The 20,083-nt window shown below is 33.1% G+C and overlaps 1 protein-coding gene across 6 annotated transcripts in view; it reads left to right on the top strand.

Annotated features, from left to right (window-relative positions):
• Positions 1–20,083, top strand: part of LOC126975294 (monocarboxylate transporter 10-like) — a 291,514-nt gene that overhangs the window by 258,426 nt on the left and 13,005 nt on the right. For all 6 annotated transcript variants that reach the window (XM_050823101.1, XM_050823102.1, XM_050823105.1 and 3 more), the window contains one exon: positions 18,391–18,550. In XM_050823101.1, the coding sequence (XP_050679058.1) occupies positions 18,391–18,550 (160 nt within the window). The remainder of the gene's footprint in view (positions 1–18,390; positions 18,551–20,083) is intronic.

Raw genomic sequence — 20,083 nt, 5'->3', positions numbered from 1 at the left:
TTAAATGTATTTATGTATGTTTATATGAATTAATATATGTTTAAGTAAGTATATTGTATTAAATATATCATTGTCTTGTAACCCATAACACAGGCTATATATGCTTAACTTGGGGCAAGATAATTTGTGTAAAAAGTGTGTCAATATTATATAATAATATATTTATCATGACGTCACCAAGTGGCCCAAGTGAAGAAGAGCGTTTGTTTTGAAACCAGCAAATTACTATAATATTTAAGAAGTTTAATATCATTGGCGAATTATCAATAAATAAATTTAAATCATTTATTCACCACAGTCTGCGTTGTCGGAGTCAATGTCGAAGGCTTATTACAATATTAATGATTACATAAACGACATTAAAATATGGAATTAAATAGTATTATAGTTGATACTTTTTAACCGACTTCAAAAAGGAGGAGGTTCTCAATTTGTCGGTGTTATTTTTTTATGTTTGTTACCTCAAAACTTTCGACTGTTCATTGCTGCATTGAAAAGTTTAGTATATCTACTCTCTAAATATGTATTTAGACAAATTGTTAATTAGTGTACTTCAAATTCACTAAAAAACATAAAATAAAATAAAAATTACAAAAAAACAACCGACTATTCCAAAACAATAGATATAATGTGCACTAAAAAGTATAAAATAATTGCGTATTTTTACACGACGATTATTGTAATTTTTGGAGTCGGTGTCATCCAAAAAATTTACAGTTATAGGTGAGATGTGCTTGAGTCGTGAGGAGGCGACTTTCTTATCGTTATTGCGCATTTTTATACAATCTAATTAGATTATATAAAAATACGCAATTCTTTTTATACTATTTAGTGCACATTATATCTATTGTTTTGGAATAGTGTTTTTGAAGTCGGTTGTTTTTTGTTAATTTTTTTTATATAAATTTTATGTTTCGACCTAATGTTATTTTACTAGAATGCATTATTTTTAAAATAAGTTTGGATAAAGTTCTGTAAAATTAGCTTTTTTTTGTATCACTAGCTGACCCAGCAAACGTTGTATTGCCATATAAAGTAATAAAAAGAATGCAATGATTAAATTTTTTGGGGTATAAAAAATAGATGACGACCGATTCTTAGACCTATCATATATATCGTACATAAAATTTGTCGTACTACTATAATCATTATATTCGATTGCCATCTTGCAACTCTATTGCGTATATGTGGATGGAATAGAATAATATTAAAATCGCGATACAAAAATAGGCATTGATCCGTAGATGGGTGAAAATTTGAAGTTGTATGTATTTTTTAATGCTGAATCATAATAAAATGAAAATAAATACCCATAAATGATAACCCACCCCTAAATAAAATATTTATTTTGACAAATATAAATCTATTGATTTTGGCCGATTTTCAGACCTACCCGATGTACACACAAATTTTCAATCAAATTTGTTTAGCCGTTTCGGAGGAGTTTGGTAAAAAAGACCGGGACACGAGAATTTTATATATAAGATTAGTGATTGCCGTTGACGAGCAATCTGTTGATTTGATGTCAATAAAGTATTTTTGATTTTGACTGTCAAAAACGCTGAGTTGGGACCAAATAATATACGTTACAAAAATTTGTAACGTATATTATAAATGATTCAGTTTTTTTTTACGTTTGTTTATTGTTAGTTCTTAAACTAAACTAGTATTAAATAATTTACATCTTAACAGTTTTTAAGAGATACTCCTCACTCGTGGAATTAAAATATATACAAACTCACGGTGCCCGAGAGGTCGCGGGTTCGAGTCCCGCATCTTCCATAAATTTTGGTACAAATTAAATTTGTTATAATATATGTATATATACATATTTATACATTAGTACATAAGGCATAATACATTACTTATGTATAAAAAATAAGAAGAAACACGTCATAAGTTTCCGGCTTAGAAACTCTCGCTTTTGCATTTTAATACTTGAAATAAATTTTAACAAAAGTGGAATGAATGTTATTGTAATCAGAGATATGTACGATGCATCATTGGCAATTTTAAGAGTTGCCACCCAGAATTGTTTGATACAAAGGTGTAATTTCGATTGTATCTTTAGAGATGAGGTTATACAAGGACGTGGGTACACATTACCATAACATTACCGATAAGATAGTGTACAGAAAGTTAAGTTATTTTATCTTTATCAATAAGATAAATACAGGACCGCACTCTCCAAACTTGATTTTATTAGTTTGTTTATATTTTGTTTATAAGTTTTATTAAAGACAAACTGTTAATGCCCCACTTCTACGTTAAATGAACCCGCGCCTCTCGAGTTCAGTCCGAGCGCTCTTATCAACTGAGCCAACCGTTCGAGTGACGCATGGATCGTAAATCTTGGTATGTCTTGTTCAAGTCTCGGGTTATGGTTCCATCCAGAATTAAAGTCCCGCGTTGTTCATAAATTTTGGTTACAAAATAAATTTTTTTATAATTAAATTTTACAATGGTAACGACGAGCTATGATACATAGAATATAACTTAATATTTGACAAACAGGTTACAAATGATTTAGGTTTTCTTTAGTGTTAATTCCGGCAATATTTGTTTTTAAACAATTCGACACGTGTTTCGCCTCTACACGAGGCATCCTCAGGACGTGTTGTCTCGCCAAAATCTTAAGATTGTTTTAAACTTGAGAATTGTTTAAGAACAAATATTGGCGGAAATAACACTAAAGATAACTTAAATCATTTGTATAATTATGGATTTCCGCAAAGTAACGCCTACTTCAATAAATAAGCAGGTTACAATAAAAATAACATAAGAGCCTGTAAACTTAACAGTAAATTATATAAATAACTGTGCATATTAATTCTTACCATAGATAGGTTAAAATCATAATATTTTATTGTAGAATTTACATAATCTATTCATTTATGAAAACCTTATTACCGCGGCCTATTAATATGACTGTATTTGTCCTTAGAGACGTTTAACTCGCATTATAATTATTAAACAAGTATTACTATTATGAAAGGACCACTATTTATTATCATGTACCGTAAAATACTTGGGTAAATATATTCCCAGAGTATAAGACTGATAATTAGTCTCTTTCTCGACTATTCCTGCCTTTCTATCTTTTGACAACAAAGAGAGGTAGAAACACAATAATAAAGACAATATTTCAATATTAATTTTGCAAGAATCCCATTTTTAATATTTATTTTAATTTAATAAACAATTTTTATCCACGACTTCTTCCCCTCGAAAATTCTTTAAAAAAATACAGGTTGTATAATTGTAAAATCCCGTAAGGCGTATATTGGTATCAAGTAGTGAGTTTCGAACGAGCTGTAAGAAAAAAATTACATATTTCAAGTGTCATACAATTTATCTACGAAATAAAGATATTTTTGTTTGTTCGTTTGTTTGAGTACACATTTTATCATATACATGACCAAACATCCCCGACATTTTTTATGAAAATAAGGGACGAGACGTTCAGCTGATGGTAATTGATACGCCCTGCACATAACAATGCAGTGCCGCTCAGTATTCTTGAGAAAACCAAAAATATTGAGCGGCACTACAATTGCGCTCGCCTTGAGACATATGATGTTAAGTCTTATTTGCCCAGTAATTTCACTAGCTACGGCACCCTTCAAATCGAAACAAAATAATGCTTACACATTACTGCTTCACAGCAGAAATAGGCACCATTGTGCTACCCATAATCTAGCCAGCATCCTGTGGAAAGGAGTTTCCCATCGTTAAAAGTAAGTATAGTGAAACGTATGAAAATATTTGGAATTAACTCATAAAAACCGGTTTTTATGCAAAGATATGCGGTCTTAACTTGATTATTGACGGTTACTGCTTCAGTTCTGGAACCCATGATCTAGCCAGCCGCCTGTGCAAAGGAGCCTCCCACTGGTACATTCTCTTAGCCCCCATTTACGACACCCTTGGACCTGAGACTTCCCTATTCTTTATATGCTCTGAAGAAGCACAAGGCATCACACTAATATACCTTTTCTTCTCGAATAACTACCACTATCTCTTCATTTACCCGTTCATACGACGCTCGTGTAGATGCGCACTCACACTATTACACGAGGCATAATACTGAAGCGACATTTCAGTAAAATTACGGTTCAAAAAGTTATAGGGAAAATAGCGCCATTGTGTTAAGCAAGCCTTTGTCGATATCATGATCTTCAAATTCAAGCAGTAATAATAAGCGATTATTATGGCAACACATAAGGACACCATTGACAATAACGTTCTAGCCTCTTCCAATTTTATATGAACATAGACCAATAAATCCTCAACCCATAAATCACACCAATCCATTGTTTTGTCTGTATGTAATGTCTGCTCTCAGATTTCTTCGAGTTGCCCTTCAACCCAATACTGAAATATTGTTGATGTACCATTAAGCCTGAAACAGGTCTCACCGCTAAGTTATCACTGGTCAAATTTAGTAACACATAGAACAAAAACTGAAATGATAATGAATTGGAGAATTAAGTACAGTTCTGTGATTTTTTGATATTCTATTTCAATGTTCGAATAAAATGAAAATAACTGAAGACTAGATAGAGAGAAGATTACTAATATACATTACTAATCTTTATATATATAATTCTTCTGTACGTGTGTTGACAGTGAACACGTCCTAAACGTCTGGACCGATTTAAATGAATTTTTCTGTCTGTGTTCAAGTGGATTCGAGGATAGTTTTCACAATTGAACTATCTCCTAAATGGATGGACCGATTTTGATGATTATTTAGACTCTCAATACAGTTCATATATAATCCTCCTGTGTATGTTAGTGATCTCCTAACATCTGGACCGATTTTTCAAATTTAACACGTGTGTACAGAGTCCTAATAGATAATTAGGTACGTAGAACTCTTCACAATAGAATAAAACAATCTTATAATGAACTAACAGATAAAAGCACTCTCTATATAATCTGATATAATAAAACATCCAAGTTTATAAACGAAGAAAATAAATTATATTCTCATAATTTCATTTTCTAATTTACATACTATATATACTCTATGTTATTAATAAACGCGAACTAAAGTTATTCCAAATTCAAAACTTTTTGTCTTTTGCCACTCCAGAATTACATGACAGTGAGAAGTAATTCTAAACATGGAGTATCTTTTCAATGCGTCTATTAATAAGACCGGCTAACTATTGCTTTATACTATCTCTTAGTCTTAGTTAGCCTCATCGCAAAGGCCTCCATGTCTTGTCCCCTGTTACTCGTCGCCAATTGAAGCTGTAGGTATTATTTTTCTCTTCATTGTCTTCATCTTCTCTACAATATTCTTATGATTAATCAATGATTCAGGAACAAACATTAACTTTTCATACCTACTTTATTTAGTTATCTTAAAGTTAAAGTTTTATGAAATTCTCACATAATGCCTCTATTTATTTACGGTATGTGTGGATTCATGCATCTACTATACTCAATAAATCCTGTGTTTATAAGTATTCATTTACTTTTTTTTTTCTTTTTTGACTTGCTCGTGTAAGCCTTTCAGTTTTTGACATTTGAGTATTTTTGTTGCGTCACTTTGCATATATTGTGATTGAAATGATTTGTAAAAACAATTAAAATGGAAATCTTGCAAAAAAGAGTGGCAATGAGTTTCTTGCTACTTCGTCTCAGTAGCTCAACCCCTTACGAAGTAGCGGTAAATTCAATAAGAAACAATATTTTTATTTTTTGACATTCATAAGTGTCATTTCCGTGACCTACATAAATAAAGTGATTTTGAATTTGAATTTACTGCTGGGTTAAGTGCAGTTAGTAGGTATTTTATCGGGCGATGTTGCTTTTACAACATGACCCCAGAAAATGTACAAAACAAAATATTTGTTACGAAATTCAAAAGAATTGATAAAAAAACATTAATAAAGTTACTATAACATAAATTACTTTCTTAATGATACCATAGCTCGGGAATGAAGCGACTTTCATCAGGCTATTTAAGAAATACATTTTATTGTAATGAAATTAAATAAAAAAAAGTAAATCGCTGAGGTTTTTGCGCCCGTTCTTCTCATGTCTGTGTCATAAAATTTTCGAATGGGTGATAGTATTTGACGTTCAATATGTGATTTCAATTCCTATTTTGAATAAAAATATTTGAATTGGAATTAAGCTTAAATATCTCAAAGTCGATTACAGTCATAAAACATTAATTTTATTCACCATGTTTTGAAACTTAGAGTTAATTAGATACAATCCAATAAATCTAATATATAAAATTCTCATGTCGCGGTGTTTGTAGTTAAACTCCTTCGAAACGGCTTAACCGATTCTCATGAAATTTTGAGTGCATATTGGGTAGGTCTAAGAATCGGACAACATCTATTTTTCATACCCCTAAATGTTAAGGGTGGTCCACGCCAAATTTTTTTGACATTTTTTTTTAATTTGTTTGATTATGAGTGAGAGCATTAAAAAATACATACAACTTAAAATTTTCACCCATCTACGATCAACAGTTACTTTTGTATCGCGATTTTAATATCGGCAATACAACGTTTGCTGGGTCAGCTAGTAATATAATATTGTTATATACAATTTTTACTTATTACTGCGCATGCTGTGACATTTTTATGATGCTGTGTATTAATCAGAAGATTATTGATATTTTATATGTACGTTTTATTGTTGCATCAACTGGATGTCCAATTAGAAATAAAATATAATCTTATGTTTAATTTTCTTTGATAACTTTACAAATTTATCGTTTGTTTACCACTTATGAGCGTACGTCCAGTGTACTTATAAATAAAAAAAATATGTGTAAAACTTCTGAAAAGTTTCTGATTAAAAAGACACATTGAAAAGTATGGAAAAAAGTAACGCTAGATGGCTGACAGGAAAGTACAATGCAAATTGTTACCTTATTTGTATGCATATAAAGTCTATGTTTATTTAAATGAGAAGTACTGTCTCGCTTTTTCGTTTCATCGACTTTCAAATCACAACGATTCTAAATAAGTTTCACTTCAAAACAGTTTCATTACATACAGAACAATTTGGAAACGCTTTCAATTGTCCATCAATAATTAATATCAAATATTAATAAACTAAAATAGCCTGCTGAAAAGAAGGTCACGAAACACTTTTATGAATCATTGAAGAAATATGAACGTTTTATCCAAAATAATCGAAACACTTACATTAATGCAAATAAAATATATTCAGCAAACATAAACAATCCAAAATTAAAAGATCTGACAAAAATGACATGAAAGTACTTCAAAGGGAGATTGATGCGACAGTCTCCGGCGCCGAAATTAATACTAAGTGAAACACATCGTCCAGAAGTCAATTCCATTAACATAAAGAAAATATTCGCAACGTTAATTCATAAAAACGCATCGCTAAAGTACATTTCAATTTATTTTACGAGCATTCCATCCGGTTTAGCGTACATCAAAGATTGCTAATTGGCATGCTGAGTAAATATGATACGCCTTAACCGCGTGGACTCAATTCGCAAATGAAAACAAAATAAATTTCGATGATTTTATCACCGCTACTCAGAAATGAGAGCAAGGTAGCGAGCATGTCGTGAAACTTGAACAATACTCACTATATTACTTTCTACTACATTATCGTAGGTTTTATAAATTGTTTATTCTTATACAAAATATATTCATTAACAAGTTTTTCAAATTGAAAATTACGGAGTCACCTTTACACACGTTAGACAAGCTTCGACTCCTGTTTAAATATACGTAAGCAATGTCTAAAGATTGTTGAATGCTAAACAACAGAAAGACAGATTTGTAATAGAACTTTTTTGTAATAACACAGAATATATTTTGCAATAAATATTACTATTCCAAAAATACAATTAAATTGTGTTTTTGGAACACAATTCATATTTGTTAAATTAAATTTCTTTTAGAATTTTTCTATTTGTCTGTATGCCTATGTTTCCGATTTTAATGTGGTTCCCTGATGTATGTGGCAAGCTCTCGTTAGAATTAACAGTTTCCATAATTCCAATCGGTTCACAAACATAATAGACAAGCTATTTATCTACGCGAGCAAAGTTGTGAGCGCCTGCTCGTATATCAGATAAATTTACTTCTTAAAATTCATTACGTTATGACACCTTGAAAAGCGTATCTGCACGTGAAAATACCATCAAGTTCGGTCCAGTTTTTGACACCGGTATTAACAGAAAATCAGATATAAATTTTAAAAACTTACTAATATATTACTAAAAAGCCAATAACAAATAAACATAATATAGAAAAGGAATTATATGGGAACTAACAATAAGCCTTGAGGTGTTCCCACACACAAATCACGCCATTAATATTCTAAGTACACACAAGCACATTCCAATAACAGAAAATAGTGCACTATTAGAAATAGGAGTTTATAAATGCAGGATATCTCAAGAAAGCATTGCCTCAAATGGATCTAGCCATCAGTATTAGCATTTAAATCGTTTATACTCAGTAGCCGTTTGACCACCGCTGCACTATTACTGAAGAGATCTAGACGCGCAGAATTTTAAAAGCATGTTTATCGGGGCTTGTTGATTATATCAATATAGATTCTGATGTACATTCTTGATAATGTTATGCATGTACATAAGTATCTTTATGTATTTATAAGCGAGTTTTCTAGAAACTGTGATAATCAAAATGTTAACACAAGGAACAAATATTAACTTGTTATGCCTGCTACTTGGTTAAGTCGAGTTTGTTGCGCGAAGGTAGTTTTTGACATTCAATAAGTGATTGTCCTATTTTTAATAAAAAATAATAACAGTATTTTATTATTTGTATGTTTTTCATTATGAAAATAAGGAACGAGACGAACAGGACGTTCAGCTGTTGGTAATTGATGGCGTATCACTACAATGCAGTGCCGCTCAAGATTATTGAAAAACCCAAAAATTCAGAGCGGCACTACAACTGCGCTCGTCACCTTGAGACATAAGTTGTCAAGTCTTATTTGCCAAATAATTTTACTAACTACGGCGCCCCTCAGACCGAAACACAGTAATGCTTACATATTACTGCTTCAGGGCAAAAATAGGCACCGTTGTGGTACCCATAATCTAACCGGCATCCGGTGCAAAAGAGCCTCCCACTGGTATGACAAACTCCCCAACATTGATGGCAAAGTGTAAACATCTATACCTGACACCCCCTGTGCAGGTACTTTTGCATTGTCTACGCCGCTTATAAAAGCTCAACCACTTGGCACCCCAACCACACTACCGGAAGTCTTTAGGAAGGACAGGATTTGTTGAGATTTCTGGAGGAGTATTGAGAATAACAAATATTTTCCCACACACTCAAAATAAGCGCACAGTCGTCGAGTTGCGAAAATCAGCCCGTTTATACTAAACCATACATAGATAAAGTCGTGGAATGCAGCTAGTATGTTATATATTAGACCAGACTTCATGAAGCTATTGTTGTCCTTTCACTATGTTATTGGGTTAATGCCTTCCATGCAGAGCTCTAGAAATCTATTGAAGCTAGAAAATGGGAAGACATTCCTTGGTACGGAATGTTTAGCGGAAACATAAACGACTCAAAAGTAGAATCAAAGCATGCATTCACGAGGACTACCGCTTACATATTTATCATTTATGTTACTTTGTATCATTCTATGAATATGATAATTTTGACCGAATATTGTAATATATTGAATGGAACATAGACTTAGAAAATACTAGCGTACCTGACAGGCCGATTTTCCGTGAGCAATTTTCATTAAAACAAATCTCTAATCTAATCTAAATTTGTAATGTTTTTAAAATGATAACACTCACTTCTAGGATTAATACACAAATAAAATTTGAAAACAAAATTTTATGACAAACAAATTTTATTTGTGCAATTTTCGTTTGTAAGTGTGTGCGTAATCTATTGGTCACCTATTTAAATGACTTAATCTTCACCGAGCTACTTTTTTTTATTAAAAAGGAGGACAAACGAGCATACGGGTAACCTGATGTTGATGTTGATGTTGATGAAGTGATCACTGCGGCCGACATTCTCTTGTAATACCAGAGGAATCAGGTGGAGCGTTGCCGATAATCTTTATATATATATTTCTTGTGTGCGTGTGTATGTCACTGAACTCCTCCTAGACGGCTGGACCGATTTTGATGAATTTTTTTATGTGAGTTCATGGGGAATCGAGGATGGTTTAGATTCACAATTGAACTACCTCCTAAACGGCTGGACCGATTTTGATGATATTTTTGTGTGTTCCAGTGAATTTGAGATTGGTGTGTGTCTTCAGGTGGATTCGAAAATGGTTTAGATTCACAATTAAACTACCTCCTAAACGGCTGGACTGATTTTGATGACTTTTTTGTTTGTTTCAGTGAATTTGAGATTGGTTTAGATTCTCAATTCCGCCCATATAATATAATTCTCCTGCTCATGTGTATGTTAGTGAACTGCTCCTAACGGCTGGACCGATTTTTCAAATTTAAGACATGTGTACAGGACAACGTCTGTTGGGTCCACTAGTGCCTTATAAAGCATCGAATTAGAGTACATTTGAATTTGAAAACCGAAAACACACTGGAACGTGGCGGGCGAGGGTCGAACCGGGGATCCATGGTGAGAGTCAACGGTTCCATTGCGCTACTGACGATTTTACGTTCCAAGCCTGGCTGACTGTTTACAACTTGTCAATCAAAATTGGTTACATTAATAATAGTTCACCAGTAGAAGGCTCCTTTGCACAGGATGCCGGCTAGATTATGGTTACCACAACGGCGCCTATTTCTACAGTGAAGCAGTAATGTGTAAGCATAACTTTGTTTCGTTCTGAAGGTCGCCGTAGCTAGTGAAATTACTGGGCAAATGAGACTTAACATCTTATGTCTGAAGGTGACGAGCGCAATTATTGTTGTGTCGTTGAGAATTTTTATTATATACTAGCTGACACAGCAAACGTTGTATTGCCGATATTAAAATCGCGATACAAAAGTAACTGTTGATCGTAGATGGGTGAAAATTTGAAGTTTTATGTATTTTTTAATGCTGACACATAATCAAACAAATAAAAAAAAGGGTCAAAAAAATTCAAAAAAAATTGGCGTGGACCACCCTTAACATTTAGGGGAATGAGAAATAGATGTTGTCCGATTCTCAGACCTACCAAATATGCACTCAAAATTTCATGAGAATCGGTCAAGCCGTTTCGAAGGAGTTTAACTACAAACACCGCGACATGAGAATTTTATATATTAGATTAGATTTCAATGTTATAATATCAATATAAGAAAAATCTTGAGATTATGCAAGAAAAACTCACAAACCTAATGCTACAAACCACAATAAATTTACCAAAGTTACAAACAGTGGAACTTTAACAGAGCTTGAAATAAATAATATATTAAAAAGTAGTTGTTTCGTTTTTTGCTTCTTCTAAATTTGTCTAAAAAGTTTTAACTGCGTTTGTTTGCTATTCATTTTTATTTATGAAATGGGTATGTACATTAATTATTACAATACTCTGTATAGGTACAGTCAGCGACAAAAGTAACAATTTTAATGTTTTTTTAATTAATTAGGCAGTTTACAATTGCAGCAAATCTGTTTTTGAAGTTGTTTTATTCAGGCACATTATGAAAAATTATGAGAGTGAAATTTTAAGATGTGCGCGCATCACTGTAACACAAACGTAACAGGGTGAAGTTGGTTCCTAAAATCTTCTGACGATTGTAACATTCGTTATTATTTTTTTGATTTCTTCGTCCATTATTAGGACAGGCAAAGGGTTCAAGCCTATAGAGCCGTATTCGTTATTTAATAAATAATTGTCAAAGTCATCTTTGCAAGATTTTTACAATATTGTTCTTTCTACAAACGTAGAATAGCAGGAGCAATAAAAAAAATTAAGGACTCTTGCTTTGTTCCGCCAAAGAAGTAAATCTTCTCACGTGCATACATAAGTACACACACATTTTTTTTTACAATAAAAGAACTCATTCATAAGAATTTAAGTTAAAATAGATCAAAATTATTTACTTCAACAGTACCAACTGAAATGACTTAGATAGAATAAGCACACATCGGCTCGGGTGTACTTTTGATGATTTTTAACATAGATCAAAGTGTATGTAATGTAGAACGTGTTAGGAGTTACGATTGGCCATGAGCTCACCATTTTTTTTATGAGAGAAAGGGACGAGTCGATAAGGAAGTTCAGCTGATGGCGTATGATATACCCTGACCATGACAATGCATAAATATAGTTAATAAATTAGTGATGTCTTTATGTTTATCCATGTATTGTAACCATACTATATACTTTTTTATGATAATAAGGTTATTGATATGCCCTGCTCATTACAATGCAGTGCCGCTCAGGATTCTTGAAAAACCCAAAAATTCTGAGCGGCACTACAATAATTGCGCTCGTCACCTTGAGACATAAGATGTTAAGTCTCATTCGGCCAGTAATTTCACAAGTTACGGCGCCCTTCAGACCGAAACACAGTAATGCTTAAACATTACTGCTTCACGGCAGAGATAGGTGCCATTGTGTTACCATCGTTTAGGTTTACATGTACCATCCTGGTATCCTTACCAGTGGGAGGCTCCTTTGTACAGGATGCCGGCTAGATTATGGGTACCACAACGGGGCCTATTTCTACCGTGAAACAGTAATGTATAAGCATTACTGTGTTTCGGTCTGAAGGGCGCCGTAGCTAGTGAAATTACTGGGCAAATGAAACTTAACAACTTATGTCTCAAGGTGGCTAACGCAGTTCTAGTGCCGCTCAGAATTTCTGGGTTTTTTCAAGAATCCTGAGCGGCAGTGCATTTTTATGGGCAGGGCGTATCAATTACCATCAGCTGACCGTCCTGCTCGTCTCGTCTCTTATTTTAATAAAAAAAAATCCTTACCAGTCCAATGTACCCAAAGGATTCATCTAGTGATCTTTCACTAGCTACTGTAATCGTTAAACTCACTAGATTTAATAGCTCACTTTATAATATGACTCAACTGATGGCTTTTAGGGTTCTGTGCTTGACGAGTACCAACCATAACCTACTACTATGGCTCTTCTGTTATATTTTATGAGATAGCCGCAATAATTTGACTCTTAAAATTGTTAGAATAATAATAATAGCAGATATATTTTAATAGCAACCTTCTCTGGTTTCTTTGAAATATTCAAGATGGCGACTTCCACATAGAATTTTTTCTCAGCGTTTCTTTTGAAAAGGTAACGAATTCCAAATTTACAATTTTTTAAGATTGTTATCACACCCTCTCTTGTTTAATTTACAAAAGTATTAAAACAGTTATCCCTTGTTCAAGCGGTTTACCTTACATTATATTTTCGTTAAAGTAAAAAAAAACAACTCAAACAACTTTTGTCTTCTATGTACGTTGTCGCTTACTCATTAAAACGGCCAACCACTTTTAACATCGACTGTACTAAGCGTGTTGAAAACATTAACAATTAGCTTTTTATTCTTTTCGAAAAAGGCTTACTTTTTCACTCAATTTTTTTTTTGTTAACCGATTGGAATTAAACACACACTAAATGTGACGGGGCCGCTTATAATATTGGCACGCATAAACACACAGACAAAAAGACAAAAATCATAAAACTATTGTTTTGGCCTCATATACAGAATATAGGTACCACCGACCACGTGTAAAAAATTGTATCTAAGTGTCGTGTGTATATTTTATATCAGTAATAATTCCGACCACACTTTTTAAATTCGACCGCTTGAAATTCAAAAGTTTCCCCCTCGTTTGATGATCAGCCAAACTTTTTTATTCCCTTTGTCAATTAGTAACGTCGGTGTTATTTTATAAGTACACTAGCTAACCCGACAGACGTTGTTCTGTAGATAATAAATAATACGGTTTTATAGGACTTTGGCAATAAAATTTCTAAATATCAAGAAATATTTCGTTAAGAATACTCCCTGTTGTTATAATGAAATTATTTCACAGCAGAACTGTCAAACCGTGCGTTGTAATTCTCTCACAGAAAATATGTCCATACAAAGCAAATATTGAAAATAAAATAATTATGGGTCCCAAAATCGAAATAAAAACTATCCTATCTCTCAAGTTGGATTAAACTGCATTACATGAAGTAATCCCCATTAAAATCCGTTCATTAGTTTAGGAGACCATCGCGGACTAACATATTGATATATATTAAGATATTGCTGGTATCGAGGGAAATGCCGCTTAATATCCGGTTGTCCTCAGCCATGTCACATCAAGATCATATGATTGAGATATCTAATAATCAAACCTTAATTTAAAGTAGGTGAGGACGGAGACAGTACACTTGTAAACATTAAAGATACCATAAACATTCATTATTGATATAAAGCGCCGCAAAATTCGGCTTTAACTATTAATTACGAGTGGAAATACGGTTGAAGTGCCTAAGCCCATCTGGATCGCAAGTAAAATTGAGCCAATATCGGCGGAAATTCAATTTCGTTATTACAATCCGATGCGGTCGACGATTGGCAGAATGTGGCGTATCTGGACACTGAAGCAATTGAATTGAATTATTTTATCATACACTTAGCTACTATCGTTATATATTAATATACTGTTATTAAAATTGCTTTTTAATCCCTTTAGATTAAAAGAGATATTACTGAAACATCTTCTAATATATAAAATTCTCATGTCGCGGTGTTTGTAGTTAAACTCCTTCGATTGACCGATTCTAATGAAAGTTTGAGTGCATATTGAGTAGGTCTGAGAATCGGACAACTTCTATTTTTCATCCCCCTAAATGTTAAGGGTGGTCCACACCAATTTTTTTTTTTAACATTTTTTTTTAAATTTGATTATGAGTCAGCATTAAAAAATACATACAACTTCAAATTTTCACCCATCTACGATCAACAGTTACTCTCGTATCGCGATTTTAATATCACCAATACAACGTTTGCTGGGTCAGCTAGTAATAGCAATAAAAATAAAAATAATAAATAAAAGTTTTGTCTTTTAATGTTCCTCTTGTATTTTTTGAATTTTACTATTTAGAAAACCGCTATTAAGCTAACCATCACTATTTCTATTAGCATCTATACAAAACGTATCTGAAAAATTAGCTCAGTAAATTATTAATCTATGATATTCATAGAAATAGAATAAGAAGGCCATAGAAATGTTATAATAGGCAGTAGTAAGCCTATAATACGCCGAAAAGGTCAGGTGGCTCTGTCCGGTATAGACCCAAACAGAATAGTCTCAAGACTTGAAGACAACTACCGGACTATTATACTGAATAGTGAATACAATGAAATGAAATGAAACGAAACGAAACGAAACGAAACGAAACGAGACGAGACGAAATGAAATGAAATGAAACATTGTACATATGTAAACATAATATTATTGATAATCTGTAATATGTTTCGTCAATTGATATGCAAAATATGTTATAAAATTGACTAAATACCAACACACTACTGTTATACTGAAACATGTCGGATTTCACAATTCTATCATTTATACATATTTATAAAATTTAAATTTAAAGATATTATATTATAACACGTAAGTAATTTAATAATCCATTTAGTACCTACCTACTTCGATGGGTTCGAGGACATGCAGGAATTGAAGACTATTAATTCGATGACGAACATGCAAGAATTGATGCGTAAATCACTCTTTTTGGCCCTGAACCCTTCTTTGTCGACTCAAGGAGTCTTGTTAAAGTTAAAAAATGATTTTTCTTGCACCGCCACACTATGAAATCATTTACCAGCTGCAATAGTGCCATACCAACAGATTAAGAATCTTCAAGCTTCAAATAATCCCATCCTAAAGGCCAGTAACTCATCTCCTGACCTCTGTATTCCGAATATCCATGGATGACTGGTTTTTCCACTTTACATCAGGCTAGCCAATTGACAGTTTGCCGACTCTAATAAAAAGATATTATTCAAGTATTAGCAGAAACTAATTGTCCACCATCTGGTGAGCCCGGGGTTCAATCGTCTACTGGCATCTTAAAATTTTTGGAAAATTTCCGTTAACCTTAACTCGTGATATTTGGCCAGTTATCTCATATAGGCTCATATCATAAGTATATCTTTTTTTATCAGTCTCTCAGTGGCTCCTTTGCACAGGAAGCCGGCTAGATTACTAGATTATGGGTACCACAACGGCGCCTATTTCTGCCGTGAAGCAGTAATCTGTAAACATTACTGTGTTTCGGTCTGTAGGGCGCCGTAGCTAGTAATATTACTGGGCAAATGAGACTTAACATACAAATAAAATTTGAAAAACAAAATTTTATGAACGTTGCGGGATTCAAACCCACGACCTCCGGCGTTCCGTGCCGGTGCTCTTTTAAGAAATTTTCTTTTTCAAATTTTATTTATGTATTAATCCTAGAAGTGAGGGTTATCACTTTAAAAAAACATAACATATTGTTGAGACTTATGTCTCATGGTGACTAGCGCAATTGTAGTGCCGCTCAGAATTTTTGGGTTTTTCAAGAATCCTGTGCGGCACTGCATTTTAATGGGTAGCGCGGATCATTTACTATCAGCTAAACGTCCTGCTCGTCTCGTCCCTTATTTCATAAAAAAAATGTTTAGTAAATAGGTAGGTAATACAAAAATTTTTTTTTATATGATCCAAACATAATTGTTTCATCAAGCGGACACCTAATTGTGCTAAATTCTAGACTCTAAACCATACACATGAATATATTTCAAGTAGTTATCGCATTCATAGAACTCATTTCATTTCACTAATATTTTAATAATATCCGTAGAGTTATTCCAATAGATCTACTTAACACGTTTTTCTTTGATATTCTTTTGTTTTGACATGAATGTTCTGCTAGATTACTTTATGTTTATAGCAAACTGCTCTCGCACGTCTAAACAAAATATTTCACTGACCCAAATAAATAATAGTTGTATTATTGTTTATATTACATTATTTGAAGTTGAAAGATTGATTTCTGTTGTTGTCTGAGCGGTATAAACCTCTTAAAGCAACCCGCCCTTCGTTTTCTTGAGGAGGATTGGAATTGGAATTCCAGAAAAACGTTCCAACAAACATGTCGAAATTCAGTTATGACCACAAGACTGGTCAGGTAATTCATATTAACGGACTGACAGAAAATGGCAGCCCTACTGCCACTCTTAAATGGCATCATATCTTAGTAGGCCAACCCACAAGTATGGAAAACACTAATATTTATTAAAGTTTAAACACGAATTCCCTAAAATGTGATGTTTAATAATGGCTTGGAACGTTTTTCAGGAACTATTTCCAATTATATATATATATATCGAAGTATTTAGGTACGGAACCACCATGCAGTTAGTTGCTACGACCTTCATACATACCTGAAAGAAACGAATTTCCTGTTTTAACCCTTGTTATTATAATAGTTGAAAGATATATAGCGTGGTGCTACAAAGACGCCATTAAATATACACGCGTAGAGCTTTTTAACCGTAATCATAAAAAAATATATTTCTTAACCAATCAATCAATCAATTCCGTAATATTATTTTTTTATGATAAGGGACGAGACGAGCAGGACGTTCAGCTGATGGTAATTTATACGCCCTGCCCATTACATTGTAGTGCCGCTCAGAATTCTTGAAAAACCCAAAAAATTCTGAATGTCACCACAATTGCGCTCCTCACCTTGAGACATAAGATGTTAAAGCTCATTTGCCCAGTAATTTCACTAGCTACGGCGCCTTACAGACCCACACAGTAATGTTTAAACATTACTGCTTCACAGCAGAAATAGGCGCCGCTTTGGTACCCATAATGTAGCTGTGCAAAACAGCCTCCCATAATATCATTGTGTAAGTAATCTTGGAATTATAGCTGTAGCAAAAAATAAAGCTATTAGTAATCTAGTAGCCGCGCCCTAGCGTAGGCACTGACACCTACTTGCCCCACGCAGATCCGTAGCCGTTCAGACCTCTTAAGGCGAGGTTTTCCCAACACTTTAGGCAAAAATCGCTCGAACGTATATCTATAAGATTCGATAGGTACGTATGTACACGGGCATGGCTGACAACGAACCTAGCTATGCGGGTCGACGACCGCCGACCCGGAAGGACCGCGTAATATTTTTTAAATATAACATATAACATTTAAATAAACATATTTTCAAACAAAAATATAATACATTTATGAAACTTAATTGAAACTGAAAAAAATATCTTAATTACCCTTACGTGGGCAATATATATATACTTATATATATATGAGAATTTCAATTTTAAACAAACTTTAATTTTTAGATCAATTTTATATGATTAAGGCTAAGTAACTATACCTGGAATGTTTATTATATTTCGAAGTTGTAGCTTCATTGTAGCTGTATTTTATGTGCGGATCTTTCAGGGACCGTGGTCGGAGTTGGTGTCGGTCTTACCAGAGACTGTTCTACGTTGATGGTCGCTCAGTACTTCAAGCGACGCCGCGAGCTCGTCGAGATATTCATTGTAAGTGGCAGTGGACTGGGCATTGCAGTCATGTCGACTTTCATCAAAGGTGCTATCAGGTAAAGACCTCATAGTTACTACTTTTATCTTAATGTCATACCTTTGACCAATGCTTAAGGTCGCTTTGTACGGCCTATAATATTATCCCTGGAATTAGCAGATAATTCTGCACATTCAAATTCAAATTTCAAATTCAAATATTTTTATTCAAAATGGGCTTTAAAATCACTTATTGAACGTCAAAAACTACCACCCATTCAAAAGAGACTGCCTCAGACCTGAGAAGAATGGGCGCAAGAAACTCAGCGGGCTTTTTTTAATATAAAATATGGATTACAATTTGATATCGTACAATAAACATTTATAATTAAAGAGCCTGAGGATCCGTGGTGTCATTAAGAAAATCGTTTATGCTATAATAACCTTTCCCACACAAACGTTTTTTAACAATTATTTTAAAGAATTATTTTTCGAGAATTCTTCTTTCAAAGAATTTTCATAGAATCAGGTAGGATAACTCCTCCTTTCCTCACTTCTCAAAGTAATTCAAAAATTCTTTATTCACTGTAAAACTTTATAAGTTATTTAGTGCAAGTCGGAATGAAGTACAAAAGTTACAATAGCATTCAAATGAGTATAATAATATTCATTAACAATAAATTTAGAAATATTAATTCCAACTATCTTCATTCAAGTAATCTTTCACATTATAATAGGCCTTAGATGTTAATTTATTATTTACGATACATTTAATTTTTTTTATTAAGCTCCCAAATGATATTAAAATATTGCCATTTTAATATCATTTGGGAGCTTATCTATACTAATATTATAAAGCTGCAGTGTTTGTTTGTTTGTTTGAACGCGCTAATCTATGGTACTACTGGTCCGATTTGAATGATTCTTTCAGTGTTGGGTAGTCCATTTATCAAGGAAAGCTATAGGCTAGCTGTTTTTTTTTTCAAATTTAGGGATCCGTAATAAAATTGCTATTTTGTAACACAAGGTGTAAAATCGAAAACCTATTTTTGCGTGCGCTGCATAAACTATTGACAATAGAACAAAATGATGTACAGGCTATAATTACTTACTTATTATTACTTATAAAACTATCGCGTGAATTATACTTTATATGGCAAAACAACGTTTGCCGGGTCAGCTAGTTATAAAATAAAACACAATCCACTTTAAAAGATTTAGCAATTTTACGGAGCCTAGTAGATGGAAATGCGAGTTATGTTTCTTTCGAGTATTGACATTATGTACATCACTATTGTTTTTAAATTGGCTGATATTCTTATGAGCGCACAGAAGGTTCTCGTATATGTATATTATTCAACACTTTTTTTTAATAGATAAGATATTGTTAAAGCTTCAAAGTTAATTCATTACTTGGAATTACTTACTTTATTGTGACCAATATAAGTAGGTAACTGGTCACAATAACTGACGGTTACGCCTACGACACAACAGGGCGGAAATATTAAATAGCTCAAAATAATTTATCAGGACGGAAACCCCGTCACTATTATTTAATTGGTTATTATTTTAATTTCTAATATTTATTTGAATTTTATATTCACTGCAATGTC

The sequence above is a fragment of the Leptidea sinapis genome, chromosome 35 (assembly GCF_905404315.1).
Source record: "Leptidea sinapis chromosome 35, ilLepSina1.1, whole genome shotgun sequence".
Lineage (NCBI taxonomy): Eukaryota > Metazoa > Arthropoda > Insecta > Lepidoptera > Pieridae > Leptidea > Leptidea sinapis.
Note: the sequence above shows the minus strand (reverse complement) of the source record. Positions and strands in the feature narration are given on the sequence as shown.